This window comes from Tiliqua scincoides, chromosome 4, assembly GCF_035046505.1.
Source record: "Tiliqua scincoides isolate rTilSci1 chromosome 4, rTilSci1.hap2, whole genome shotgun sequence".
Taxonomy (NCBI): Eukaryota; Metazoa; Chordata; class Lepidosauria; order Squamata; family Scincidae; genus Tiliqua; species Tiliqua scincoides.
Window position 1 is genome coordinate 132,078,076 of NC_089824.1, and position 12,394 is coordinate 132,090,469.

At 42.1% G+C, this 12,394-nt stretch overlaps 1 protein-coding gene across 1 annotated transcript; it reads right to left on the reverse strand.

Annotated features, from left to right (window-relative positions):
- Nucleotides 1-489: 489 nt before the first annotated feature.
- F3 (coagulation factor III, tissue factor) lies at nt 490-10,738 on the reverse strand. The gene is made up of 6 exons (XM_066625845.1): nt 10,587-10,738; nt 9,095-9,209; nt 6,110-6,291; nt 4,238-4,419; nt 3,164-3,320; nt 490-1,376 (listed from the first exon to the last, which is right to left on the reverse strand). Exons 1-6 carry the CDS (start codon nt 10,681-10,683, stop codon nt 1,231-1,233), a joined length of 879 nt encoding a protein of 292 aa, XP_066481942.1. The 5' UTR covers nt 10,684-10,738; the 3' UTR covers nt 490-1,230.
- Nucleotides 10,739-12,394: the final 1,656 nt, after the last annotated feature.

The following is a 12,394-nucleotide window of genomic DNA, read 5'->3' on the forward strand; positions in this document are numbered from 1 at the left end:
CCTATTTCTTGCTGCCAGGGCAGCAGATAATGGGCTGGGCGCTCTGTTTGCTATCCCTTCCAAGGGTATCCAACCATTTCACATCGCTTCACAGCAAAGCTGGCCCTGTCTATATCAAAAGTAATGAGCCGCAAAAAGTTTGTCAACAGTGTTCTAGATACACCATTTCTTCTAAGATCAGTATGACATTCTGTTATTGCTACAAGAGTTTTCATGTTTGGCAAATATTTTTTATGGACAAAGTCACAGTCAAGTACTTTACTCTGGTTCTTGAAGGGGGAAGAAGAGGGTAATGATTAGACTAATGTCCAATTAAATTATGTTTTTAGACGGTAAACCTGCAGACAGGACCCTTATGGGTTTTTTTAAATCTACAATGCCTAGTACATTTTAGGCATGTACAGAAATATTAAATGATTACTTCAAGTAATGAAAGTTTTTCTTAAGTCAAGAAACATGCTTTTTCTTATTATTCCCATTCACCTTTATTTCTGGAAAAAGTATATAAAATAAGTTACAATATATACAAATAAAATATAAATCCAAACTCCCTTTTACAAAAATTGTAAATATATTAACATTGATTACAACAGCATGAAGAACCTCAAAGATAACACCTATGTAATCTAGAACAAATAAGGTTTGTCTGTCCAGCAGTTAATCAACTATATATTATTCAAAGTGCTAAATCCTGATACATAATGAATATGTACAGGATGTTATGACCTGTCAATTCAGGGTAGCTGCCAATAATGCAAATTATCAACTTTAAAAATTTTCCAGACTCAATTTGAAAATAGAGAAATGGAATTTCCAGTCTAAAAGTTGATAGTAAGTACCTGGATCTGGCATATTCTAATATTAACACGTATAAAAGTACCTGCTAAAACCTGTCTTCAAAAATGTTGAAACCTATCCCAACTGATGTACCCAGAACACCTGATCTAAAAACGTACCAAAAGTGCATAAGAAACAGTAGTATTTTTGTCATGTCAGCTAACATTTTAACAATTCTCATTGTTACTGTCAGACTACAGCAGGCTTTTAAAGTAGTGTTCTATACTGTAAAGAAAGTGTTTCACAGAAACAGCTGAAGTCCATTGATTTAAGGGTCAGTTAAGAATCCTTAAATCCTACAGCGCAAATCCACAGTATAAGATCATTTCCTTATGAAGTTATGCAACAACGTAGTGCAGTTACAAAGAAGTCTTCTCTGGAGTATTATTTTTCTTAAACATTCAGTGGCACATTTTCTTTTTCCTTTACTGGATCTTTTGACTTGGTACATTTACAGATTACCACAGATAAAACAACAATCAGAATGACAATTCCAATCACTGTGCCTGCAATTATAAGGATCATGTCGAATTCAAGGGCTGAAAGACAAAAAAAATGTAGATGCAGTTAGAGGATACACAGTTGCCACAATACACCTTGGCTGTGATTTCAGAATAAAATTCATCTGAGTTCTAGTCATAAATACGCTGAACCATTTTTCTTGAAGCACTGACAGTTCGGGATCAAACCAGACATGATGGGGCACCCTTACTTGTTGAATTAGGTCTCTATACTTAATTGTGTGTCTGAACTTCACATAGGAAGTGGGTCAGGAGTCTTACTTTAGTGTGAAAAGTGATACATGGATAAGAAGAGTGGAACCTTTTCTTGTTTTTGTTCCCCACATTTTGATGCTTCAGACACTTTTTCTCAGCCTGCCATTGGAGCACAGCTGAGAGAAAAGGCCCTGAACTGAGAAGTCATGAGGAAGTAAAGCAGTTGATCTCTTTTCACTTGTGTGCCCCTTTTGATGTAAAAATTAGGTACACACACCCATGCACACTTTGTACATGAATGAGGAAGACATATAAGCAACAAATGAAGCTGCCCATTGTATCTAACTTAGCCATTAGTGGTCAAGCAGGCCGTATCTTCTGAAACTACTTCATAGGTTTTTCTAACACGCAACATAAAAATTTTCCAATGGAGCAGAACCTGGACTCAAAACTTCGTTAGAGCCAGACTACACATTCAGAACTATGATGCAAGCCATCATAGGGTGCAATCCTAACCAACTTTCCAGCACTGACCTAGCCGCAATGCAGCCACAAGGTAAGGTAACAAACATGCCCTTACCTTGAGGAGGCCTCATTGACTTCCTCCCCACTGCAGGATGCAGTGCACACCAAATTAGCACAGCTATGTCAGTGTTGGAAAGTTGGTTAGGACTGCACCCATAGTTACAAAGGCTTTTGGCCTGTGCTTCTTCAGATGGGGAACTGCACAACCTCACATCCATGTTGGAGACTACAATCCTTTGCATGGAAGTAAGTTCTATTGAAGTCAGTGAGATTTACATCTTAGTAAATTTGCACAGGATTGTGCTATATTTGGCACATCAAGGAGAAGGCAACTCAGTTCGTTAAAAAATTAAATTGTCAAGGAGAAGGCTGAAGAGAACTATTACATTGTGGAACATTTAAGGCACAAGCCTAACCAGGTCTACTCAGAAGTAAGTCCTATTTTGTTCAATGGGGCTTACTCTCAGGAAAGTGTGGTTAGGATTAAGCAAATAAGCAATGATCTGACTTTCTAAATAGGACAGCCCTTTTAGTACTTAGAAATTAGTCTAATTCCAGGGCCAGTCCATTCCTTGAGGCCCCCTCCCCAGGTAGGGGATTAGTGGGGGGCTCCCATCTCTGTCATCCTACTGGCCTCCACTGCTGCTCCTCCTGCTTAACCCTGGATTGAAAGGGGGGGGCAGAAAGGGAGAGGAAATATGGAGGTGAGGAGTGTGCTAGGCTAGAGTACCAAAGAGTGTGAGAAGCAGAGGCTAGCATATTGTCAGGTAAGGGAGGACAGCATTTGACCTCAGGTGCCAGGAGGTCCCAGGATGCTGCCTAATTTAAACATTTTTAGAGTTCTAAACAAAATTTCTTTTTAAGTTGAATTATCCTTGTGGAAGGAAGAAGGCAATCAGAGGAAATGACATTTCATGGCAAAGATAAATGGTTAAGAGGGAGCGCACTCAGGACACACAGTTATAGGAAGAGGTGACTATAGAACAATTTTCTATAGCAGTCCAAATTAAAATTCCATTCAGTACAAATTTGAAATAATTTTATAGGAATGATTTGAGCACCAATGACAAAATTGGTGGTCTTACCCGAGTTATCATTCACCACACTGGTACATTTCGTCACACTTTTTTGACTTGTACGGTCCTGTGAGCGTGACAGAATAGTTGCCTGGACGTAGAAGCAGTAGTTGTTGTCTTTATCAACTTCAATGTCAAACTGGTAGCTTTTTGTCTTTGCAATTTTCTGTGAGCAGAAAAAAAGTTTTGTTGAAAATACACAGTATTGGCAAACAATTTAGGTCTTAATATTGAACACACATTTTGGAAAGTACAAAGATGCACAAAGGAAAAAATGGACTTCTGACTTCATATTCTGAAGAGAATGCATTCCAGTTTACTTTTATTTTGGTGTGGATGACGGCCTGAGAAGCGTTTCATATCATTAGAAATTTATACACAAGGCTAAGACAGGACAATTAGGATACATTGTCAACTCATAATTTGTATTACAATTATTATTATTAACAGTATTTATATACCGCTTTTCAACTAAAAGTTCACAAAGCGATTTACAGAGAAAAATCAAATAATTAATGGCTCCCTGTCCCAATAGGGCTCACAATCTAAAAAGATGCAAAAGAACACCAGCAGGCAGCCACTAGAAAAGACACTGCTGGGGTGAGGAGGGCCAATTACTCTCCCCCTGCTAAAAAAAAGAGGAGCACCCACTTGAAAAAGTGCCTCTTACTCAGTTAGCAGAGGTAATGGCCCAATCATAATGGCCCAATCCTATCCTCAGCTGTTGCCTGGTCCCCTATGGGACTCCTCAAAGCTACGCCAGCTCTTTTCCTGGCATATCTCTAAGGAGCCTTGTGGACTGGGGGTTTCAGATACAATGGATGTTGGTGCTACTGTGATCTGTCCTGTCCCACCCCAATCCACCCCCATATTAGCTCCTCCACTGGCAGAATCCTGCCAGTGGCCAGTCTATGCTACACCACTGGTGGTATAGTGCCTCTGGCCTTTGCACCAGTGGCAGTATCCTGCCGGTTGGCAGAATGGCTGCCATTATGGCAGACTCTGTGATGCGTTGGCATAACCTCAAGGATAGGATTGGGTCTTAGAAAAGTTTGCAACATTAAAGGCTCAGGAGATGCTCACCTTTCCTGTACTTTGGTCTTTCCAGTAGTGTAGAGTATATTCTAGATCACTCTTGAATATATCCCTGATACTTTTCAAGCTTCTGTTTTCAAATCTGTAAGGTGTCAGTGGATCTTCCACCACCACTTTCAAAGTTGTACCATTTTGTTCAAAAGTGTCAATTCTGAGAGTTCCAATCTCAGCTGGAAGACAAACGTTATTATGTTTCACCTCAGAATGATTTTAAAAAGTTGCAAGTCCTCAATACAGTTATACACATGTACTCAGAAATAAGTTCCACCATGTCCAGTGGTGCTTATTCTCAGGTAAGTGTGTATAGGATTGCAGCCCTAATGTGTTTTTATTACCAAAACACAAAGCAAATTTTTCAGTACTGCATTGGAAGGGACAACTTATCTTCTCAAGTACAATGTAGACAGATTTAGGCACCATTTAAGATGTGATCCACCAATGTATAAAAGTAACAGCCCAATCCTGTCCCCCACGACTCCATAACATGCAGCTATGCTAGCTGAGCATGTGCTGTAAGCTATGGCAGGAAGGCAAGGAGACAACCAGTGAAAGGTAAGTAAAGGATGTTTTTACTTACCTCTTGGTAGGCCACCTGATCACCTATGAGTCTCCTTGGATCCACACCAGCTATTTTGCTGGTATAAGTCCAAGGAAAGGAAGGGGGTGGGCGGGTTGAAAAATTGAAGTTAGGATCCAGTGCGTGCCACTGTCCTTGGTTCACTCCCTACCCCAAGCCACTCACAGCCACCACCTCACCTGCTCCGGTGTAGCCTGGGCAAGCCATTGACATGTGCAAGGAGCCCCTGGTGGTTTCTGCTGGCAACTCCTTTACACTTGGCAGTGGTGCACCATTGATGGTGATGTCACTTTCTTTATGATGGTGGAACGCAAGTTCCAGTGTCATGAACAGCAGATAGGACTTGGCCATTGCTCACTGTATTAATGCCTACCAACTATGCTGTGATGAGGAAGAGGACAAAACAAAAGCCAGCATGGCAAAGAACCACCATTGCCACTTCTATCTGCTGGTGCCTCTTTAAGCTTGAACTGTGTCCCTTTCCCTACAGTGGCCACAAAAAACCTAACTGCCCTAGGAGGAGGAAGGGGCGACATGTCAAGCCAGGCATGTCTCCTGCCTACCTTTTTCTGCTCTAACAATTTCTCATTGTTTTGATTTTTTGTAATCTCCTCTGGTAGCCAAGTCTGCTGAAGGATGGGGATATAAATGCTTTAAACAGACAATCCAATGAAATGCCTAGCGCAATGTCATAATGCACATAGGTTAGTCATACACTATGATGAAAACATGTACACATACACATGTCTGAATGCATTTTCTGTGAACGACTGTGCATGTGTAAAGTCATATCACCTCTTTTTACTGCCTTTATGAAATAGGTTCTACATGACACCTAAAAACAAATGTTAATACTGGCTGTCAAAAGCTATCATGTTTAGGATTAAATTACAAGGTCCGTAGATCCCCCATTTAATATCCTAATTTTAAAAAAACAATTAAATGCAGCAATGGAGGGTGCCAATTCAACTGAGACAGTGGCAAGGGGCATACCATATGTACAACTCTTCTTCCATGCCATTTTTCAAATCAAAACACCCCTACACACAGCTGGTCCAATCAAACTGGCAACCTCTACAGCTGTATTTAATTCAAAAAGAAACATACCCTGCATAGTGTGTATTTTGGGACTTACGAATGAGATCCCAAACTGCACAGTCATCAGGAAAAATGCCTCCCTATGTGTTCTCATCTCATGTATCTCAAGAGGGCACTCTTTGTCAGTCTTAGAATCTGTATGTAGAACTGCATGCTGTGAAGAAACCGCAATTGCTCATACTCACTTTGACTGTAAGGTCTGAATGGTGAAGAGATTGCATAAGGAGGGGTCCCAGATTGATCACTATACGGTACTTCAGAGTATATGCGAGCAACGTAGGTATCTCTGACATTCTTAAGCAGTTTAGTGACATCACATTCTGTTTTTGTAGTGTGAACGCATGTTTTCTTTACATCTGAGAGGTCCCTGTAAACAGCAAAAACATGAAACAGACGCTATAACTTTTGCCAAAGTGTGTATGTATATAGGATGCCTCTGGTTCAACCTGGCAGAAGAAAATGGCAATTGCTGCTGACTTTTTCACATCAGTTAGGCTCATGATTTTCATCTTGCTCCATATAGCACACTGCTTGTGTTTAGTGTGCACACTGGTCATAAAGCACACTGGTTGTGTTTAGCAAGCTGCTTCAATCAAATTAAAGCCAACAATAATCCTGCCTATGCTTATCAATAGACAATAAAAAGTATACTTGGGGAAAGACGCTGCTGTTTTGTAATGAAGCCTTCTAAGATTTCATGCTGTGAATTAAACAGCAAACAGCCACTTTCAATAACTTTAGCAGTAGGCTTACAATTCCCTTCTTAAATACAAAGAGTAACCACAACATTCCTATGCAGCTTATTCTCATTAGCTTCAGTCCCAAATTCATACCATCTCCTGCACAGGGATTTTGTGGCCACCCTATACTTGTAGAAAGCTAGCTGGAAAAACACAGCTTTATTGTATAGAACAGGGGTGTCCAAAGTTTTTGGCAGGAGGGTCACATCATGTCTCTGACACTGTTTCAGGGGCCGGGGGAAAAAGAATTAATTTACATTTAAAATTTGAGTAAGTTTACAGAAATGAATTTGTTAAATATGAACTTATATGAATGACTGAAGGTGTTGCAATAGCTCAAGGCCTATAAAAGGCCTTGCGCAAAGTAAGGCTGGCCTTTCCTTTACTGCCGCTACTGCATCACAGACGTGAAAAGGCAAGCAGTGGAGGGAGCCCTCATCCCCCAGCTCATGCGAGAGGTCAAACAGTCACCCTCATGCTGAGAGCAGCTGCATTGGGCCAGTGCGGGCTCCAACAAATCTCTGGAGGGCCAGAGGCTCATTGGAGACTGGGGGCTCCCTGAGGGCCACACTGAGAGGCCTCGAGGGCTGCAAGTGGCCCCAGGGCCAGGGTTTGGGTACCCCTGGTATAGAATGTTGACATTCTATATGACAGTGAATTGTTACATTATTCTAGTTTTCAGAATTTGTTAACTCCTACCTATTACACTTGGCTAGTTATATGATTTCATATAGGTAACATTAGCTGGTTTGGAAAGTGGGTTTAATTTAAACACCAGGAGCAACTGAAATGCTGAAATGACGTAGTCAACCATTCACATAACCAATGCAGGGGGAAAGCCCAACTTAATTACAAAACTACAAAATAAACACAGTACATATTGTATTTACCAAGATAGTTGTACTGTATGTTATTTTAGCCTGGGAATACCATGCCAATAATAACCAAAAGTTAAACCTAGTAATATAATTGTTAGGAACAATCAAAATGACACAGTCGAAAACAAGCTATTCTTAAAGTTCTCTAGAACTCTTTATCTGAAGAACTCAAAAGTTTGCTTAACAGCAAATGTTTACTTGAACATCCCACTGCATCTATTGAGAGCCTGTTCCCAGGAATAAGACTGTACTATTTTGCTTGATTCTAATAAAGATATTACTATATGTGGCTTAGAGGTTTTTCTAACTTACCGACGACTGCTTATTATTTCTGTGTACTGATACATTTACATAAGGCAATATTCAAACACTGAGATGATTGCATCTCTTAATTTCAGTGGGGATTTTTCCATTGATGTAGAATCAGGGCTCTCCAAACCCCGGCCCGCGGGCCTGATCTGGGGTTTGGAAAAAGCCCTCCCCAACATGAGCAGTGCTTACAGTTCTGCATCCCTGTGCCCAGATCAGTTTGAAAGAAACACAGTGCCACAGCAGAATGTAAGCGCCACTTGGGACAGGGAGGGCTTTTTTGGGACACAGCAGTTTCCAGTTTGGAGACCACTGATTGTAGATGGACAATGCACCATGATAGTACTTAGTGGACTTTGATGAAGTCAAATTGTACATCTTGCTCCTGCTAAGAGTGAACTCTAAGAAATACTTCTCACCAGTTCCACATTTCCATTCACTCTATTTGGCACCAATGAAACTTTTTCTTTCTAAGGCAATTAGCATGCAAGGGGCATGCAATTTGGACAGAACTGCAATGTGGTCAACTTGTTAAAGCCCCCTACTCCCACTGATCCAATCCCTTTTGTGCAAACACATATGCCATTTACTAAAATAAAATGAAAACTGCTGAGGCAAGACACAAATTAAAAGTAGTACGTGTTTTGAACTTAACTCGCACTTGTTTCAAAGGGACTCATCACAAATAAGTGTGAATCAAACTGCAGCCTTATTTGAAGTTAATCTCAGTAGAAACAAACATTCTTACTTCCAAGTACATAGCTACAAGTACATGGCTAAGACTGGTCTAGTTCAGCAACAGCATTGTTCATTCTCACATAGCTACTCAGTTTTTTCCCCAAGAACAGGGATCTCCAAATTTTTCAAGACTAGGGTCACATCATTGCCTATGACGGCAATGATATTTGGAGGGTGTGTGTGCGTGTGAAAAAAATCAGTTTTATGAATGAATTAATGAAATTGAAAGGAATCAATAAGTTTTACTTGGATTTTTTTTGTAATCAGCATGATATAATTCAGAACAAGAGAGAAATGTGACCATTACAAAGAAATAATGCCATGTTTAAACTGAGAAATGACAGATAATGAGTACAAATGTCAAACATTAGCAAATGCTCTGACAGAAAAGAAAGTTGCTAAGGGCCGGATATGGTCTCTGGGCCACAATTTGGAGATCCCTGTCCAAGAACATTAAATAAGAAAAAGAAAAAAGAAATGAAGATATCCACCAAATGCAACTTACCCATCGATTTCAACTGTATAAACATAATTGGTAGGCTTTGGCTCCCATAGCAGTAGTGTCTTAAAATTAGTGGACGACCATGTAATATTAACAGCTGTCTGTATGTCAGAATTGCCTTTAAATATGGAAGAGATAGGAATATGTTTAGTCAAGTAATATGTGGCTAGTCTCAAGTACAAGGATACTCTGAGTACACTTCAAACAAGTTAGGATATATCTAGGTTAATAAAATATCAGCTTTACATTTGTTCAGTTTCTATGGTTTCTCCCAGATTTTACAGAGTGCTGACAACTGACCCTGCTTACAGAACAACTGTTCTCAGGTTTTCTGGGAGAGAGGGAATGCCTTAAGTCATTTTGAGTCACCACTGTAGTTTCTATGAAGTTTCTACAAGATTCTGAGGCAATGTACAGAATCATTCTCATTTGTGCCACAACAAATCCGCTTTCAATGCTGAATGAGTACAGAAGATTCCTTTACTTGTACTCCACTTCCAGTTCAATTTCTTTTCTATTCAACACATTTGTATGCTCCTCACAACCACAAGCGTACAACACCATTGTCTTGTTATTCTGGGAACAATTTCTAACTTTCCTCAGGCCTCAAGCCCACTTGACCAAAGTATTTTATAATGAGCTTCCCAAGACTTGGGAAGCAATCATTTATTATTATCATTTCTTAATATTAGCAGATGATTTACCAACCCACATGACTCAATTTAACAAGGAAGTTCTTTGTTCTGTTACACACACCTTTATTCCACTACTAATTCTACACTGAGGAGTATCGATTCAGTACTCTGAACTCCATTTTTAAAGAAATGTTTACAAACTTGTCTTTATACGATATTCTGTCAAGTCATTGATAGTGTGCATTTTCTTTTACACACACACTCTTAAGAATTCTTCCTAAAATAGTCCTGTCAATGTCCAGATGATGTTGATGTTAAACAGAAATAAAGGTAAGATGGTCAAGGAAGATGTACTAGAGATAATAACACTTAAGTGTTTGGAATTTGGTTTCAAAAGTGCACAGCTTTGATACAATCTATTTAATCACTTTGGAATCAAAGAAAAAATGCTCCACTTTAGAAGAGAAAAGTTGTACCAACAACATCAATAGTATAATGCTATTATTAATGCTCACACATAACGCTCTTTCCACACAGGCTCACTAGATGCAAATGACACAGAGTTCAAAGTCCTCTAAATCTGAGTTTTAATTCCGAGAACAAAAATGGCTTATGCAAAAACAGGTAAGACGCTCACTTTTAAGGCAAGTCAAACATCAAAATTCATGCGCTACACAGGACATGACACAATGATCTTAACACAGTAATAATCCATTTGTTGAAAAGGAGGACCTGTCCTGGAAAAAGAGGACGCCTGCTCACCCTGCCCCAGGTAAGTGTGGCTGGGATCGGGCCCTGAGTGAGCCTCTGTGGGCAGCGCAGAGGAGCGCGCGCGCAGTGCAGGCGCACCGTTGGCTTACCTGAGCCGGGGCGCACCAGGGCGAGCAGCGCACACAGGAGCAGCGCGCGCCCGCAGGCGGTTGCAGCCGCCAGACAGCGCCGCGGGGTCGCCACCATGTCGCCTGGAGAGGCCGGGGCAGGCAGCGGAAGCTCAGGCAGCGCAGAGGCGAGAGCGGCAGTGCGCGCAAACTGGCCAGTGGGCAGGATGCGGCTCTCTTATAGCGCCGGCCCCCGGAAAGCCCGCAGCAGACAGGGAATGAACGGCGGGGGTTGAGTCAGCGCCGCCGCCTGAGTCACTCCCACGCCCGCCGGGCAGAGCCGCGCCTCCCCCCCCCCCGCGTCCTGCCAGGTGAACTGTGGACGGCCCGCCGTCTGCCCAGGTGTCTTGCTGGGGGAAGGGGCGCGAGAGGCGGCAGCCCGCTCCTCAGCCTGCCCACTCTCAAGCAAGTCCCCTTGCAGTGAATGGCTCTTACTCCCAGGAAAGGATGGCTCGCGCTGCAGCCTGAGGTGAGCCCCAGAAGGGAACTCGAGGCGCGCACAGGAGGCGCTGCTCTCTCTGTTCCTGCCCCGCCCCGCCCGCCTGAGAGGACACGACCCCGCCAGCGCTGGCTCTTGGCTCTCTTCAGAAGAACAGCCCCGCTGGATCAGGCCAAAGGCCCATCTGGACCAGCTTCCTGTGTGCCCCAGGGAGCACGCAAGGCAGCAAGAGGCCTCATCCTGGTGCCCTCCCTTGCAGCTGGCATTCTGAGGTACCCCACTTCTAAAATCAGCAGGTTGCACATACCCATCATGGCTTGTAACCCGTGATGGACCTTTCCTCCAGAAGTGTGTCCAATCCCTTCTTAAAGGCATCTTGGTGAGATGCCATCACCACTTCATGTGGCAAGGGGTTCCACAGACTCGTTAAAGAAATATTTTCCTTTGCCCGTCCTAACTCTTCCAACATGCAATTTGAGTGGATGTCCCCTGATTTCTGGTGTTATGTGAAAGGGAAAAGAGCATCTCTCTGTTCACTCTATCCATCCCCTGCATCATTTTGTACATCTTCCAAAGTGGCACGAGGAATAGATTAACCCGAACACAGCCAAGCAAGGGGCTATCAATGTGCAGGAATCTTACAGTGAAATTCTATGCATGTTTACTCAGAAGGAAGCTCGCTGAGTTCAACAGAACTTACTCCAGATCCACGATTTTAATCTTTTTCATCTCATGGCACATTGACAAGATACTAAAACTATCAGGGCACACCATCTGCTTTTTGACAATTGATAAGACACACCATGCTGCTGGTGGGAAGCTCACACCCCGCAACTGCCCTACTAATAAAAAACCTCCCAAATTCCTGTGGCACACCTATGAACCACTCACGGCACACTAGTGTACTATGGCACAGTGGTTGAAAATGGCTTCTTTGCTCCAGATCAACGAATATAGGATTGCAGCCCTACAGTGTGAAGTTTTGCCCACCTTTGTTGCTCCTGGGGAAAGATTCATTTGTTGAATTTCTCCCTCACATAGCTTGAAAGAGCAGGTAGCTCTGCCAGGAAAAAGAGGCCACTGTAGTCCCATCGAGATAATTCTCTTTTATTTTTTTATTTTTAATTTAACAGCATCTTAGGAAGGGGAAGGAGGCTACCAGCATTTTCTAAAAAACAAATTTGTTTACTTTTGTATTTATTCTGTTTTCCTGTGCATCACAACGCTGTGAGTTAGGCAACTGGTCTCCAAGAGGAGACCAGGCTTTTCTGGAGAGAACTGATGATGTTGCGACACAACATTGGTGCTGTCTTGTCCAGATGGATCAAACTTTGGCCCCTCTCTAGCCAAA